The sequence below is a fragment of the Ochotona princeps genome, chromosome 27 (genome assembly GCF_030435755.1).
Source record: "Ochotona princeps isolate mOchPri1 chromosome 27, mOchPri1.hap1, whole genome shotgun sequence".
NCBI lineage: Eukaryota > Metazoa > Chordata > Mammalia > Lagomorpha > Ochotonidae > Ochotona > Ochotona princeps.
Window position 1 is genome coordinate 6,203,666 of NC_080858.1, and position 17,100 is coordinate 6,220,765.

Consider the following 17,100-nt stretch of genomic DNA (forward strand, 5'->3'; position numbering starts at 1 on the left):
CACTCCAGCCAGTGTCCCATGACCCCTATATCCAGAAGTATCCCAAGTGGGCGTAGCATTATTGACGCTTTAGCCTGAGTGCAGAGTCCAATGGCAGCCCTCTGTCCTGTGCCCTGGAGCCTGCAGTGGACTGTATCAGAAGTGGAGTAGCTAAGAATGGGTGCTGTGGTGTAGCACGTAACGCCGCCATCTGCAATGCCTCCATCCTGTATTGGCTGCAGTTTAATTCCTGGCTGCTTCAGTTCCAGTCCAGATCCAAACAAATGTGCATCAGAAAGCATCAAAAGATAGGGGAGACGCGGATGAAGCTCCCAGGCTCCTGGTTTCAGACTGGCCCAGCCCCAACACTTTCGACTATTGGGAGGCGTGGACGAGCAGATGAAAGATAGGTCTCTTTGTCTCTCCTTGTGTTTTTCTGCAACTCTTGCCTTTCAAATAAATTAAATCTTATTTTTAAAAACAGAGGGAAAAGAGAGAATTTAGTGAGATTTGAAAAACAGCCAATGAATCAGAGAAGCCGAAGCGTCTGGAGTGCTTGCTGTGGGCCTGAGACAGAGCAGAGTCAGAATGTTTGCCTGTGGGAGTGGAGTCAGAGCCTGGACTCGGGCTTGAGTTTGTGTTTTGAACTGCTCTGCAGAGTCGAGACAGGTGCACTGCTTAGCAATGTAGTTAAGTCAGACGTCACATGCGTTCTTGTTGTTTTCTCGTGCTTCCAAGTCTTGAAATGCTGCTGTCATCCTTAGGAACACATCTGTAATCCTTAAAGAGCTGGCAAAACAAAGATATAAGTAAGTTAGTACATGGCCCCCTTCTGTCTAGATTTACTGAAATATTAGGACGCTTGTGTAAGGAGATTTATGAAGACCTGAGTTAACATTTTAGCATCTCCTGCCTTTTCTGCCATGTGTAGATCGTTGTACTAGTCTCAGGGATGAAACAGACTTCAAGGTGTACGGATACTGATGCTTCCTTGAAAGCCTGGAAAGGTCGCAGGCAGCAAGGCACTGGGAGGAAATGAGAAGGAGGAGGAGTATGCCCATCTGTGGAGCAGGCTGGATACAGAGTTCCCACTTGGTGCCGTAGGCCTGTGGAATGAGGCACAAACCTTTGAGCTCAATGTATCTGTGTTGTTGTTGTTGTTGTTGTTAAGGGAGGGGGGAGACACACAGGAGAGGCTCCTGGTGGTCACCATGGCCAGGGCTGGGCCTGGATAGCAGGGGTCTCAGCCATTCTACTGCTTTTCCAGATGTTATTACTGAGATACCAAAAGAAGATAGAAACGTTAAGAAAGTTGATAGAGATTAGATAGACAAAGTTATGTATGGGTGTTATTTTCTTTCTGGATTGTGCTTAGGAGCTGTGACCATGAGATAATACTTTGAACTTGGCAGGTCAGGGAAGGCTTCACAGGAGAACCGGAAGTAGTGTGGGGACAGGGCAGAGCCCTGTAGCTTGCAGTGATGGAATGCCAGGCTGGCAGGCACAAGGCCACTGCAATGGTCATGTTCTCTAAGGACCAGGGCAAATGGTGGAGGCTTTGAGGTTCTCACTCTCCACTCCTGTAATTCAAGAACCTCCAAGTCTAGCCTTCATTTCTAAAATGAGTGGTTGTCATCAACATACGGAGAGCATCCTGTTAAGAAGCTTAATCTCTGAACACTCAAGTCTGTTTCAGAGCAGCCCAGATGAGATTAAAGGACTGTGGAGTCAGAGAAGCAATGGAGTAGCTGGATGCGCAGGGTGGTATGGTATACGTGCCAAGGCCCCTCCCCAGCCTACCTGGGGCAGTGGGTACCTGCTTGTGTTTGGAGTCATAGTCAGAACCATCTTGTCAGGCTTTAGACAGTCTGTGAGCTAAAGGGCATTTGTCAAGATTTTTGTATGAGAACATGTTGAAAGCAGTGCTCTTGAAGGACTTTCAGTTGTCTGCCTGTGATATGTGGGAGGAACTAACGACAGATGTGGGGATGAAGGTGTTAAGCACAGCTGGGTAAGGTGCACTGGGACTGTGGGAATGCGGTAGAGTTGTTGAACACTACCCGTCTGGACCAGTGAGCACAGCAACATGTGCTCTTCTGTGTCTGTTAAAGGGATGCTGCTGTGGTCAGTTTGTAGTGATGTTTAATGCTCACGCAGCAACTGCATGATCAAGGACATGCATTATTTTCAAAACACATGTGTTTCTTAAGCTGCCTGCAAAGGGTAAATGAGAGAAGTTGTGGAAGAAATTGACCACTTGAGTAACTTCGAAGTCTTGCTTAGGACATTGAATGATGCCTTCCCAAGAAGTACGTGTTTTTGGTTAATCTGACCACATGGTACAAAAAGGCTCTCAAAGACTCCTGGGCAACTGCAGCATGACCCATGGGTGCAGGCCTTGAGGAAATGTGTTTTTCCCCAGTCTTGGCACATTGTCATCCTCACCCACAAAGTCATGCTATGAGGTGTTTTTTTAAGGTCTACCATCCCTCAGAGGACTTTGAGAGTTTTAAAACTTCCTTACAATTTATTCTTAATTTTTGTTTTGTTTGAAAGGGAGAAAGAGAGAATCTTCTCTCTGCTGGTTCAGTCCTCAAATGACTGTTAGAGCTGGGACTAGATCAGGTTGCAACCAGGAGCCAGAAATGCCGTGTGGATGTTCTCATAGGTGGCTGGAACCCATCTACTTGAGCCATCACCTGCTGCCTCCCAGAGTGTACAGGAGCTGGAAACTGGAATCCAGGAGACAGGAACTTCAACTCTTGGATATAGGATGCCAGCATCCCAAGCAGTGGTTTACCCACTGTGCCAGACACCTGCCTCAAGAAACAGCTGTGTTTCTTTTTCTCTCATAGACAATACAAGCTCACCAAGATTGGTAACTTTTCTAATCTGTCCCATGTACTAATGTCCTTGGGAAGTGGGAAGTGTTCACAAGAATATTCATGGATAGTCTTAAAATGCTCACCAGTCTTGGTGAGTTCACATGGAAGAAGTATCCCTTCTGACTGGTGGGAGCCAGGACAAATCCAAAGCTCTCCATCATTTCTGTGGGGCTGCGGTCATTGTGTTTGCTAATTTAGATGAATACCCCAGCTCAGTGTTGTCCTGAGGGACTCAACTTTCAGCCTTCGTTTCCTAAGTCAATGTATTCCTTTGGACTTCAGGAGGATTTCAAAATGAATGTTAATAAAGATTTATGAGGGCCCGGCGGCGTGGTCTAGCGACGAAAGTCCTCGCCTTGAAAGCCCCAGGATCCCATATGGGCGCCGGTTCTAATCCCAGCAGCTCCACTTCCCATCCAGCTCCCTGCTTGTGGCCTGGGAAAGCAGTCGAGGACGGCCCAGTGCATTGGGACCCTGCACCCGCGTGGGAGACCTGGAAGAGGTTCCTGGTTCCCGGCTTCGGATTGGCGCGCACCGGCCCGTTGCGGCTCACTTGGGGAGTGAATCATCGGATGGAAGATCTTCCTCTCTGTCTCTTCTCCTCTGTGTACATCTGGCTGTAATAAAATGAATAAATCTTTAAAAAAATAATAAAAATAAAGATTTATGAAATCCCCGGAGGAACAGTCCTGCTGAGTAGAAAACCTTAGTCAAGTTATTAGGATTAAGAAGTACATTTTAATTGTAAAAATGTGTACTGGAGGAATAATTAGTTCAAGGGATCAGTTGGAACAGAACTTAATTGTACGCAAGCATGTGGGCTTCGTGGAGCTTAGTAGACATTCTTTAAATGGTTTTTTGACTGGATATGTGAATGTACAAGTAAGCACTGGAATCTTTCATGCCAAATGTGCCATTATCCTGCACTGTTAAAGCCACAGTTGTGCAAAGGAGAAGCCATGTAAAGACGCAGGTGTCTAACCTTGTTCTCAAACTCATGATTGCATTCCAAGGAGCCCATTAGGAGTTAGCTAGACCTTAATCATGTACTATAGACAGCCAACTTCCTAGGGCAATAATAGCTCAGTGTGTGATATGTAAATAGACACTCAAGTACTTATGAAATTGTATGCTGAAATCCAACTGTGGTGTTGGCAATATGACTTCCTGCCCCAAACTCTGCGAGGTGATATTGCCCTGTAACAAGCTGCTTCTGGTAAGTAAGAACTCAGACTTGCAGAGTCAAGGTTTCCCCCTGCCTACCTTCACCCTATAGGAGCTGAAGCTGTAGGGAAGCTGGGCAGGACACCACCTTCACTGCCTTGTGATCATTCATGGAGCATTTCTCCTGAAATTTGACCTTTGCAGGTAGATCATCTGGAAATCTTTAGAAAATACAGAGTGTCATCCAGTTGGTCAGGATGGGGTTGGAGTCTGGGTTTCTAACCTCTTGATGCAGCAGACAGAATCACACTCAGAACTGCTTGATCAGAAGGGCTGATGGTCGAAGTACTGAGAATAAGTAGGTATGGGATGGTGAAGGGCACTCCAGAGGGTGCCTATGTGAACATACCCGAGTCCCTTGATGGAGCTGGACTGCAGATTGTCTCATTCAAAAAGAAGAGGGACCCGGCACGGTGGCCTGGCAATTAAAGTCCTCGCCTTCAACGCACCTAGATCCCATATGGGCGCCAGTTCTAATCCTGGAAGTCCTGCTTCCCATCCAGCTCCTTGCTTGTGGCCTGGGAAAGCAGTCAAGGACGGCCCAAAACCTTGGGACCCTGCACCCGCATGCGAGACCTAGAAGAAGTTCCTGGTTCTTGGCTTTGGATTGGTGCAGCACTGGCCATTGTGGTCACTTGGCGAGTGAATCATCTGATGGAAGTGCTTGGGAAGGCAACAGAAGATGGCTTGGGCCCCTGTACCCAGTGTGGGAACCCCAGCTGACACTCCCGGCATGACCCAGCCATTATGGGCACTTGGGGAGTGAATCAGCAGCTGGTGAAAGGTCTCTCTCTCTCACTGTCTTGCTGTAACTCTGCCTCCAAATAAATAATGATTTTTTCATTGAAAATGTTTACAATAATAGGACAGTAATACCTACCATACAGGGTTATTATAAGAATGAATAATATTAGTGAAAATTTGTGAGTAAATAGCATATAGTTATTGCTAAATCCATGAATTCTCACCCACATAGCCCTGTTTTTGTAACTGGGAGAGATGGGAGAAATACCTGCCTTTAACAAGAGAGCAGCATTTGTGGAGTTGCCTCATGAGCAAAGTTGATTCCTACCTTTTCTTTCTTCATGGATTTTGATAGCCAGGCTTAAAACCCAATGTCTCCCCATGATACTAACATTACAGAGAACTTTACCCAAGAAGATGGCAGATGACCTTCGGGCTTAAAGTCCTTTTTAAGCCAGAACATAATTGCCGAGCCAAGAGTTGAGTGAGGAAGCTAGAGCTAGCCCTGATTTTCAGGAACAAAATGGGGGTTAAGTAGCTCCTTGTTCTTTGGCACCAGTGGCCACAGTCTGCTCTAATTGCTTGGGCTGTGTGTGGATTTTTCCTTTTTTAGAATACAATTCCAAAGGTTCACCTTGGCAGGTTAGCCTGGCTCGTCCTTGCCAGGGGACACAGCCATCATGGGGAACCTCAGCCTACAGTAGTACAGCTGACTCCTAGGCCGCCCTGACAGTGCCCACAGCCACAAACTGGTCCCCTGAGGGTCAAAGTTTCTTGCTGATGAGCTTAATAAACGATGGTTGGAGAGTCCAGGAAGAACCCTCGGTATTGCATAGGTCAATTTCCAGAAGGAATTCGGAGACAGAAAGGTATTAATAGCTCCTTCAAGGAACCCAGTTCAATTCATTTCTGATGGAATCCAGAATGAATCCAGAATGAATCTTTGCTCAGCAGGAGACAGCTTACATCCTAATGGGAGGGATTTACACAAAGTGTGATGAAGAGATGATCATTCCACTTCTCCTCTGTAGGTCCCAGGAGAAGAAGGAGGAAGCCATCCGCTTACTGAAGGACTCCATCAAGTATGGCCCCGAATTTGCGGACGCGTATTCAAGCCTGGCTTCTTTATTGGCTGAGCAGGTAACCGTCCTCGCTGGATTCCACACAGCTACTACCAAATGTATCAGTTAGTGTCACACAGGTTATTGTACTAACAGATTAATTTCAGCTGCCATTGAGCATGACAGAGTGCAAGCTCTGTTTCTCTCGCCAACGTTCTCTGTGTTTGAGCCTCTAGACAGAGCTATGGATCTGTCGACCATTGCAGGTCAAAGTCTGTCGAGAACAAGGCACGCTAGTTGCTGCATCCATGATTAGTCATTGTTCTCAGGGGAGTGGCTTAGGAGATCAATCCTCTGAGCTCCATGTGAATCCAGTTAGCAGTGATCTTGTAGATCCTTTGTCCTCATGTCCGTAGATCTCAGAGTCAGTCCTGTGAGATTTCCGGTGGCACAGAGCAGGGGCGTCTGGGAATCTCCTCCTCCTTTGCACTTGTCAAAATGATTTGACACCCACTTTGCAGAGCCCAGGATGATGACGTTTTTGTTGACAAACGTTAAGTGCCCTTGTGCTGTGCTACCTCACCGTTTGTCAGGTTGTCGTTAATGTAAAACTCACCATCTTTGCCAGATGACTTGATGTGGCATGTCGGTTACATGCGGTACGATCTTCATTCACAAATGTTGGAGGTTCCACTGAGAAGCAAAGTGAAGATGTTCTGTGGACATGTGAGTGGCAGATACTATAAGCCGCATTCGCTTTTTCTGATGTTCTGTATGTGGCATAGGTGGGCCACCCCATTTCTGCTGCGTATCTGAAGTTATGTTCTAGAGCAGGGTTGAAACTGAACTGACTGTGGTCATGTTCTGGAATAATCTGGCAGCCTGAAGTGGGAAAGCAGACACACTTGGGTCTTCTAAAGAAAGGATGGCCTTTATCCTTTGGTATCCTCCAGGCTTCTTCATGTTTCCAGGCCCCTCAACCCATTGTTCCAGGAGCGGGAGCCCTCTGTGTGGCTTGCTCAAGCACCAGGTGCACCATCTGCAGCTTCTCTCCCTAGTGGCTTGGAGTTTTCAGGTTAGAGCCATTTCTGCCCAGTGTTTATCTGGTGGTGTCTTTGTCCCATCTCTGGAGTATTCGTGAGCAGAGTTGTCTGTTTTATTCATGGCTGCATCTCCATGCCTGCCACCTGGAAAATGATGAGTGAGCTTTTTTTGGAGGGACTTCCTGAACCAGTATAAATACGAGAAGGTGAATCTGGTATGTTCTCAGTTTTACTCTTTGGTTATAAGGAGAGGTGTGCGTTGGCCACATTGTCTTGTAACTGAATCGTGCCTCGGTGTGATGCTGTTCTTAGGCTTAGAATAGTAGGAGAAAGATCCGTGTGAACTGTGTGTTGCAGCTGATGGCAGTTTGTGCTCTGTATTTTTTGAAAAGCTGCCTCAATTTTTTGGTGGATTCAAGAGGCCTAAGTAAATGAAACATGGCGTTAATAATCTGTTTTTTTTTATGTGATGAAAATCACCCTTTCCATAAATGACAGTACCACTTACCTGCCCCTTCAGCACCCTGCTATATTGGCTTTGGGGAGTTCTTTCCAAGAAGGGAATTGGGGATAGGTGTTAGAGTGCAGACATTAAGCCCCCACTTGAGGTTCTCCTGTCCCGTGGTAGAATGCCGGTTTGAGTCACAGCTTTTTTGCTTCTGATTCAACCTCCTGATGTTGCGCCGTAGAGCACAGCAGGTGATGGCTCAGATGGTTGGGTCCTTATAACCGTGTGGGAGCCCCAGCTCTTGCAGGCATTTGGGGAGTGAACCAGCAGATGGAAGATTCCTTCTCTCTCTTGCTGTCTTGCTCTATGTTTCAGGCAAATGAAAACAGAATTTTTAATGGAATTTCTGTTCGGACGGTTATATATTCCTATACTGCCATTTTTTTCTTACTGTAATATTTAATCCTCCCCATTCTTCCACTCAAATTGATCTTCTGTTCCACTCCCCTGTGCCACACACACACACACACACACACACCCCAACATTGCCTACATCACTGTCTCCTGGAGAGTGGCCTTTCCTCATAACTTTGTGTAAGGAAACCCACATCATCATGTCAAATAAAATCACACATTTTTGTGTCTTGAAAAATACTTCCTGGAAAATTTAATTGTGCTTCCTTTTAGCTTTCCAGTTGTGCCTTCCCTTTCTATGACCAGAGATTTCTTTGGTATTTCTGCATGACTGCGCACTGACCGAGGGTTAGCGCAATTCAGTGTGTAGCCCAGGCTTGCATATAGCATCTTGACTTAGTTCGCTTAGTTTACTTCGAGATGTCCCTGGGATGTGGAGAAGTTTTCATGGTGACCTCATAGATCTGCTTCCTGACCTCCCTTTGTAACAACCAGTTACAGATTCCCACCGTGAACATGAACCAAAATTTCATATTCTTGGCATCTAATGCGTCAGCCCATCTGAGAGGATCTGTAACTTACAGTGACCATGTTCAGGGCTAAGAAGGTATATGTAGGACTTCAGGACTTCAAACAAAACCATGCAATGAACAGGTGACTTCTCTGAGGGGAAAATGGAGACTGCTATAAGTTTAAAAATTGTATAGATAAAGATGCAAGAAGCACAGAGCTCATACGAATAACTGATGTTAGAACCAAAGCTGGAGTTGTTCTCTGGGGAGTGGCCATTTCTTCTGTCAGTTAAAATCAGATGTCCATGTCCCATGTGAGAGTGCCTGACTTCAAGTCCCAACACGGGGTCCAGACTTCCACATCCTATTAATACAGACCCTGGAAGACACTGGTGATGACTTAAGTGGTTGGTCCCTCCCACCCACATGGGAGGCCTTGGTTGAGTTTCTGGTGCCCAGCTTTCACACCTGCCCAGCCCTGGCTGTCATGGGCGTTTAGAGAGCAAACCAGAAGATGGGAGCTCTTTCTGTCATCACTTAAGTCTCCAATAAGTTTAAAATAAAAAAAAAAATAGTTGATATTTGGACTTCCTCATTGTAAGAAGCTGTGGTCCCTGGGCTTGGCGGCGTGGCCTAGTGGCTAAGGTCCCCGCCTTGATCCCATATGGCCCCTGGTTCTAATCCCGGCGGCTCCACTTCCTCTCTATCTCTCCTCCTCTCAATATATCTGACTTTGTAATAAAAATAAAATAAAAAATTAAAAAAAATGTATTATAAAAAAAAAAAAAAAAAAAGAAGCTGTGGTCCCCAAAGGAGTCAGTAGTGAGGAAGCATGGATATGGGAGGAGTGGAAAGGAGGGCAGGGGACACGGGAGAGGTAGGAGATGTTGAGGCAACAGCCACACACGTCCAAGGGTCCAGCAGACAGATACCATTCCTCTGTGTCTGCTATGGCAGAGACGTCGGGATAACTGAAGACAAACACTAACTTGGAGATTTCATGCCGGGTGGTCTCTGTCTTCGTTTTCTCTCTCATTCTCGGATGGCTTGCAGGTCTGGCTGGGCTCCAGCTTGCAGACAGGCTCGTAAACATTTATAAGCCTATAGTCCGTCATAACCAGGCTACTCTTACCATAGATTATACAGCTTTACATTACACTAGCAACAAAGGGACTAAAATTAGCATTGTTTATGACTCTGACCCAGTGTAAGTTATTACAAGCTCCAGGTTTATAACTTATTGAGAAACTCAATTAATTAATGTGGTAACACTTAAAATATTTTCTTCCCTTTTCATGTGTTGTGGGAAATGACTTCACTTGATTTAAGAATGAAAAGGAAATTGGAAGAATAAGATCTAAGCTAAGGCTGTAGATCAGATGAAAAGGCTCAGGTTTGTGTCTCTGCTTGTACAAATACCAATTTTTGGTGGGTTAAGCCAGGGATACAAACGCATGGGTGATGTAGTCATCCTGGAATGCACACTGATTGAAGAATTAACTGCATTGATTTATGAACTGTGTATTGAGGACACACGTATCACCAAACACAGGAGGTTGTTTGTGTGGCAAGGGATATGACCTCTGCTCAGAGAGACAGGTTCTAGAGGAAAAGGCTTACCCTAATATAAAACGATAGTCCCTTGTGCAACATGTACACAGAGGAGAGCAGTTTCCAAAGGGAACTGAGTCCCCTGAGGCCCTCAGGGGACCTAGCCCCATGGGAAGAGCTTCCAGGGAGTCCCGGTGGTTGCCAAGGATCGTATTTATTTTCTGAAATCTGAATAGATGAAGATTGCAGAAAAGGCTTTCTGGTCAGAGGGAATGGACTGTTTGAGACTCAGAGGATAAGAGCATGCATGGTGCCTGGAGGTATAGATTGGGGCAAAATGGTCAGAAAGCTGCAGTTCTAAACCAGTGGGTCTCCCCACAATGCCTGGCCGCGGGCTGTAGCTCCTCCTGTGGTTACATTTGCTCTTAGCTGGTATCTTACCATCCTTGGCATTTCCTTCTTACTAGTGGTTATGGTTCCTTGCAGAAATTGTCTTAAAATGGTATGATCCCACTCTGCTGGGAGACTCAACAGCCCAGGGTTAGAAAACACCTAGGAGGTGATTGGTAGGGGGAAATGATGAATCAGGATGGAGGTGATTGGTAGGGGGAAATGATGAATCAGAGGATGGAGGTGATTGGTAGGGGGAAATGATGAATCAGAGGATGGAGGTGATTGGTAGGGGGAAATGATGAATCAGAGGATGGTATGCTTCTCATCCATGTGCAAGCTAAAGGTGGAGGGTGTTACTTGTAATGTGTTGAAAGTGAGCAAGGTGGGAGAGCAGCTCTGTGTTGCCTGTAGAGCCACTGGGTCTTCCATGGTTTCCCAGAGAAGCCATTAGGTTATGGCTAGAGATCCATTGTCCCAGTGCTTGTGGCACTGGACCAATGATATCTCTGGGTGGAGTTGAAGCGGTCCTGGCCCCCGGCCCCTCACTGGACTGGGTTCTTGACCGGCTCTTCATCACTTTGGAAGAGTCTATTGGCATTCCCCTCTTGTGGCGAGGGCACGAGGATGTAGACCACCTGCTGACCTTACAGCCTGTAAATTCTGGATGCAAGGATGCCCGTGCCAGTTCCCTGACAGTGCTAAGAAGTCTTTGTCCTGTTTGCTTGTATTCTGCCACAGGGGTACTATAGTTTTCACATGGCTCTGAGGTACAGCTACAATTATGAAAAATCTATTCAAATACTTCATCCCTTTGTAACTTATTACCTGTGGGAGGCCAGATTTGTCTCACATACTCCAACCCCACACCCCCTCGCAAAAATACAAAAACACATTGGCCACAAAAACAAAAGAATCCAACTGTCACCTATGAAGTCAGATGAACGGATGCCACTGTTCGCAGTATCGTTACTTTTTGCTTTGGAAGATATAATAAAGAACCACTCTTCATGTGAGTATGTTATCAATGTTTATCTTTTTTAATAATCTAACATATGCTTTTTTAAGAAAATGCTCAAATTCTTTTCTCTTATGAGTGAACACTGATAGCTGTCACCCATATCAATGAAATCTCTTTGAGTTTCCCAAATAATTGTTAAGAGTTCATAAGCCAAGAAGCCTGAGAAATACTGTGTTAGGCCAATTTTCACTTGCTGGGTTACTACCTAAACTATACAGTTCTTTGCTATTGGAAAAGTTTCCAACCACCATCTCCCCCAGCACAGTTAGAACTGGAGTTCCCTTCTGGAAAGAGCAAGGTGTACAGAGTTAGATTATTGAAGCCTGCAGGAAGTGGCCAGGTTGACTGTTGTCTCCCCCAAGGCCCCTTCTCTTCCCATCTCTCCCAGCACCTACAGAACCTTGGGTGGGAACCGCCCTGCAAGCTGTCCGTTTAGAACCACTCGCTGCCCTGGAAGGCTGAGGCCGTGGTCAGTTGTGGCCCTGAGCAACCGTGGATAGTGCTGTTTGCCGGGACCTCTCCAGTAGCCAACTGTGATGGAGGCTGCGCTACAAAACGCCTGTATGCCCTTCCTCTAAGACCAGGGGGAAAAGTGGGAATCAGGCATAGCTCAGGGCTTCTTGCTAAGACAGAACAAAGTAGAGAAATGCTTGCCTGCGGGCTTTAGTGAGAAAGCGTGCCTCCGCTTGAAGAAAAGCACTTACCTCATCCGAAGTGCAATTTATTTTAAACACCTACAGGGTGTATTGGACTACCCTGGCGGTTTTCTGTAGCGTTTATGTAAGTGGAGGCTAACATTGCTTGAAATCCAGAGTCCGAGGAGAGGAAAAGAATGATGGATTAAAGACATTTTCCACAGAGACTTTAGAGTGCCCTGAGGGTGACTGAAAATGCAAGGATGTGACACGCGGGGTCTTTTAAAACTGCATTACTTCTTGATACTTTGGAAATTGCTTTTCAGGTTAAAGCTCAGCGTGTAAATCCCCCTAGAAGAGAGAAGTTGGAGATGATAAAGATCTCTCTCTCTCTCTCCTCTCCCCTCCCCTCTTCTCCCCTCTCCTCCCCTCCCTTTCCTCTCCCCTCCCCTCTCCTTTCTTCTCCCCTTCCCCCTCCTCTCCAGTTCCCCCTCCTCTCCTCTCCTCTGCTCTCCCCTCCCCTCCCCTCCCCTTCTCTTCTCTTCTCTTTCCTTCTCTCTCTCTCTCTCTCTCTCTCTCTCTCTCTCTCTCTCTCCTTATTCTGGAGCAGCAGGGACCTGGGGAGGGAGAGGAGCCCAGCAAGATCAGATGCAATGGTAACTGCACTTGAAAGGTGTTGTTGTCTACTGCTTTTCACTCAGCAAGTGAGAGTGTGCCATCAGGGTTATTCCTTTCATGGGGGAAAAAATACCTTTCAGCTCACTTGGTTTAGTTACAAAGATGATTCTAAGATCTCCGGTAAACACAAACGTTTTACATCATACTGTGTAGCTGCTGACGTTAGTGGTTGTAAGCTCAGTCTTCCGGCATGTGAGTCTTGACCAGGGTAAAGGTACCCAGGGTCTAGTGTCCCTGCTGAAAGCTGCCCAAGTGCCTTGTGCTTTTCGTGCGACTCTGCCACCTGCCTGTAACGCCACCTCCTTGTCCAGATCCCACTCGGTTGCCTGCAGGGGCAGAGATGTTCTGTCTCGTTCACTGCTGTTTCTACCGCATATATGGCATGTGAATCATGCAAATGAAATGTTTGTTCAGGGAACAGGTGGATGGATGGATGGACGGATGGACGGGCAGATGGATGGACATTCAGAGGTGTAAATATGTCTTTTGATGCCAAACTCATCCTGGTTTGTGTTAGGAAATACACCTGCTGCTCTCATTCAGGATCTGCCGATTGTCCATATTCCCATGGGAAGCTCAGTTCTGTTCTTGCTCCGCACGTGGCCGTGCGGCTATGAGATGCGACAGTGCTGGCAGTGGACACCATGAGGAAACGCTGAGGGAGTGGGAAGCCACATTCTCAGCAGCTCCCATGTTTCTACACTTGGTATTAGCCCAAAGACCCAGAAGGGAGGGCGATTCTCACAGTTTTACAACTCACAGGGACCCTCGGGGATTGGTCCTCTCTTACCCCTTTTGTCCAGTGGTGGCACCCAGGTAAATAAGTGACAACACAGATGTCAGTAGCAGGTGTTCTAGTCTAGTGTAATCCAGCCCCAGAGCCCAGCTCCGACTCATGCCCCATGATTCCTACGGGGATTCCACGAGGCCGATGCTGAACGGATGCAGCCGTGAAGGCATCTTCAAGGGCACCCTCTGATGGTTCCTTTGATTGGAGTCTTGTGTGATTGGCTGGTCTTTAACATGCACCCACACGCATGTGCCTGCCTGTGTGAACACACCCATGCACATACACACAGAATTGCCAGAGTTTCAGTGGACAGCATCTTCACAAAGCTTTTCAATAGTTTGAAAGTTTGTGGATTTTGGCAGATAAAAAAAAACATGATGTTGGACAGTCATCGCAAAAGTAATGTGGCTGTTTTAAAATTTGTATAAGAGGATCTGAACATCTTTTTTATTTGATTATAACCCTTGCCTAAGTTCTTGCTAAACTGCGGTCTTTTTAACTTGCCATTTGTTGGACTCTTTAGGGGAGCAGTAAGCCTTTAACTAGAATGTGAATTGAAAATGTTACCTCAAAAAAGCAAACAATTGGTGAGAAATGTTGACGCCCCAGGCGTTGCCTGCCTGTGGACTTGCTGTTGGGATAACTGAAATTTGCCACATTTCAAGCTGCCTCTGGCTCCCAAAGGATGCTTGGATGTGTGGGTTTGAGGGTGGAGGATCTGTTTCTTGGCTCACCACTCAGCATCCTGAAGACAAAGGCATTTTGATTCCCAGGGTGCTGGTCTGTGCATCCTGTGGCCCTCCCTGCCTCTGTGCTGTCTGGATGCCCAGAGTCGCTTGCTGATCCCAGCTTTGGAAAACCTCCATATTCAGAGTCTCTCACGGGCAGTGCTGCTGTCGCTCTGTACTTCCCGTGGCAGTGTCAGCTGCCTTCACGGCCGTGCTGGCGGATGGCGCCCTGGCTCACACGGGCGACATTGAGGAGGTACTTAGCTGCTGTGTAACATGAAGATGTGCGATGTCAACACTCGGCTGCCCTGAGCCCTCAGAGGCACCCCTTGTGAGGGCAAGCAGGAAGTTAGTGGGTTGCAGACACACAGCAGGTCTGGGCCCAGCCCCCAGGGTGAAGGCCTGCCTGCGGGTTGAGGGATCTAGAGTCCTGCTGAGGGTCCAGCTCAGGCAGGGAAGCACCAGTGGGGTGAGCAGGTGTTGAGCAGCCGAAGGGCAGTAGGCACATTTCCATTCCAAGCTCTCTTCCGTCCTCCCTGCCTCCCAGGTCACATGCCTTGCCACGTAGGTAGACCAAGCACTGTGTGTGCAGATGTGGCTCGCTAGCAAATCCACCAGACTGCGCTGCCTCCTGGCCCAGCTGCCACCTGGGGGAACCTTCCCCGTGTTGATGCACCGCTGTGTGCATCCCAGCGAGTTCTCGAGGTCAAGGACACCCTGCCGTCCAGGCTCCTTGCAGGCAGTGTTAGACCTCTGCACAAACCCTCCCCGCCGCATGAACGCTGCCTGCTTGCCCTGAAGGGACTCCACGCAGATGGGCACTGTGGGCACTGACGACAGGCCAGGCGCACAGGGAACCGGCATCCCCCGCAGCAGGTGCTCAGTGAGCGCCTCCCGTTTCCTCATCTCCCCCCTAATCCAGCTGTGGCTGCTTTTGCAGAACCGTCTCATGGGTTCATCTTTACTCTCCTTGCAGGAGAGGTTTCACGAAGCTGAGGAAGTCTACCAGGCTGGGATCAAGAACTGCCCGGACAGCTCAGACCTACACAACAACTACGGCGTGTTCCTGGTGGATTCCGGTAAGAGACACTGCAGGGAGCAGGTGCCTGATGCGTGAACAGCCAGCCGCACCTGCCAAGCCAGTGAGGTCCGCCCCCTGCCGGCCGTCACCGGGCATCCAGAGGCTATCCTGAAGCTGAGTCTCTTGCAGCCGGGTCTCCCCCAGAGGTGGTCGGCCTGCTGAAGTCCAGAGTCCCAGTCCTCTTCAGGATTCACTTGTGCGTGTTGATAAGTCTCTCACGATGTAATCTTCTCCTGGGCTGATGCGCAGCCTGCCTGTGAGTGATCCAAAGCCCAAGCATTGCATTGTACCTTTTCATGCATCACAGAAAGTGCATATTAGCAGGAGTGCAGTGTTCTCCAGTGGCAGGTCCTTTGCAGAAGGCACTTGCTTTATTGTATTCAATGCAGGGATTCTGATTTCTTTGTGACTTGTGCTGAGTCCTGTTGGTGAGAAGGAGTAAAAAGGCTTATGAATTTAACACAAAAGTAACATTCATGGACTACAAGAGTAGCTGCTGTGCAGTAACATTCAACTTCAGTTATTTTTGTCACTAGAAAATGCTTGGGAGGGTTTTTATTTTGCTTCTGTTTCAAAGAGTGTGAATTTATATTCTGTTGCACTGGCGAAGCGTTGTCATGTTTCTGTGTAAAGTTATTCTGTAGCGCCACCTGCTGGTTCATTAGCTACATAGTAAGTTAAATACAGCAGATTGGCAAAACCAATAGGTTCTTGCTGGCCAAATCCAACCTTCTTCCTTTTGCTTAAGCAATCGATGTTATCATCTCACACACTTAAAAATAATAACAGCAACTTCTTACTGGTCTGTGACAGTGTCTTGGTCAGGTCTCTGTTCATGGGTGCAAGGGAGATCTAGTATAGCAGCATGATGGATTAAGTACCAGTTCGAGCCCAGGCTGCTCCATTTCCGATACAGCTCACTGCTAAGGCAACTGGGAAAACATAACATGACCCAAGTGCTTGGACTCTTACACCAATGTTGGACTCCCAGAAGAAGCTCCTGGCTTTTGGTGTCAGCATGGGCCCAGCCCTGGCCATCACAGCTATTTGGAGAACGAACCAGTGCGTGGAGCATCACTCTCCCCTGTTCTGAGTTTCAAATATAAGTAAATAAAATGTTTGTAAACGGAAAAAAAAGGAGAGGCAGGTGCAAGGGAGAAGCCCTGTGCAGGTGATACACAGTACATCCTCTTAGGAACTCGAGACCGCAGCTCAGTCACTTCCATGTGGTTCCATTCTGGAGCATCCCTAAGGAGCTGGACGTGGCCCTCACTGACCTGGGCATGCTTGCCACGCCGCTTCACTCTGCAGTCAGCGTCTGCAAAAGTGATCATTTAGTTTCCTTTTACAATATCTATGAAACCACAAGAGGGAGACAAACAGTATCAGAAATACCAACGCAGATAATGTAACCGTTAGTTGAGTTTGTAAAACAGTATACTGTGTTTGACAAGTGTAGGGCAGCGTGGCTGTGATGTTTCAAATGACATTCCATATTCTTTAAGCAAAAAAAAAAAATGTTATTATTTTGAAAGATGTGTTTATTTGACAAGCAGAGTTACAGAGAGAGGGGGCGGTCTTCTATTTGGTGGTTCGCTCCCCCAAACAGCTGCAGCAGCCAAGGCTGGGCAGCCGAAGCCAGAACCCCGGAACTGCAGGGGCCCACATGCTTGGCACATCGGTTGCTTTCCCAGTCATTAAAACAGGAGGCCGGATCAGAGGTGAAGCAGCCAGGACTTAAAGTTTATGTGGGGTACCATTGTCACAGGCAGCGGCTTAACCGGCTGAGTCACAACGCTGGCCCCCCTAAGTGTGGAATTGTGAAACGCACTTTTAAGATCCCACTCATGTCGACTTGGGGATGGCAAAATGTCAGTGACCGTGCAGCAAACAGTAAGTGAGGCCGAGCCTTGCAG

The 17,100-nt window shown here is 47.4% G+C and overlaps 1 protein-coding gene across 1 annotated transcript in view; it reads left to right on the forward strand.

The window, feature by feature from the left end:
* The window catches only part of TMTC1 (transmembrane O-mannosyltransferase targeting cadherins 1), a 195,937-nt gene that overhangs the window by 168,921 nt on the left and 9,916 nt on the right, over window positions 1-17,100 (forward strand). The window contains exons 13-14 of the mRNA XM_058655741.1: window positions 5,864-5,972; window positions 15,080-15,182. Of these exons, the coding sequence (XP_058511724.1) occupies window positions 5,864-5,972; window positions 15,080-15,182 (212 nt within the window). The remainder of the gene's footprint in view (window positions 1-5,863; window positions 5,973-15,079; window positions 15,183-17,100) is intronic.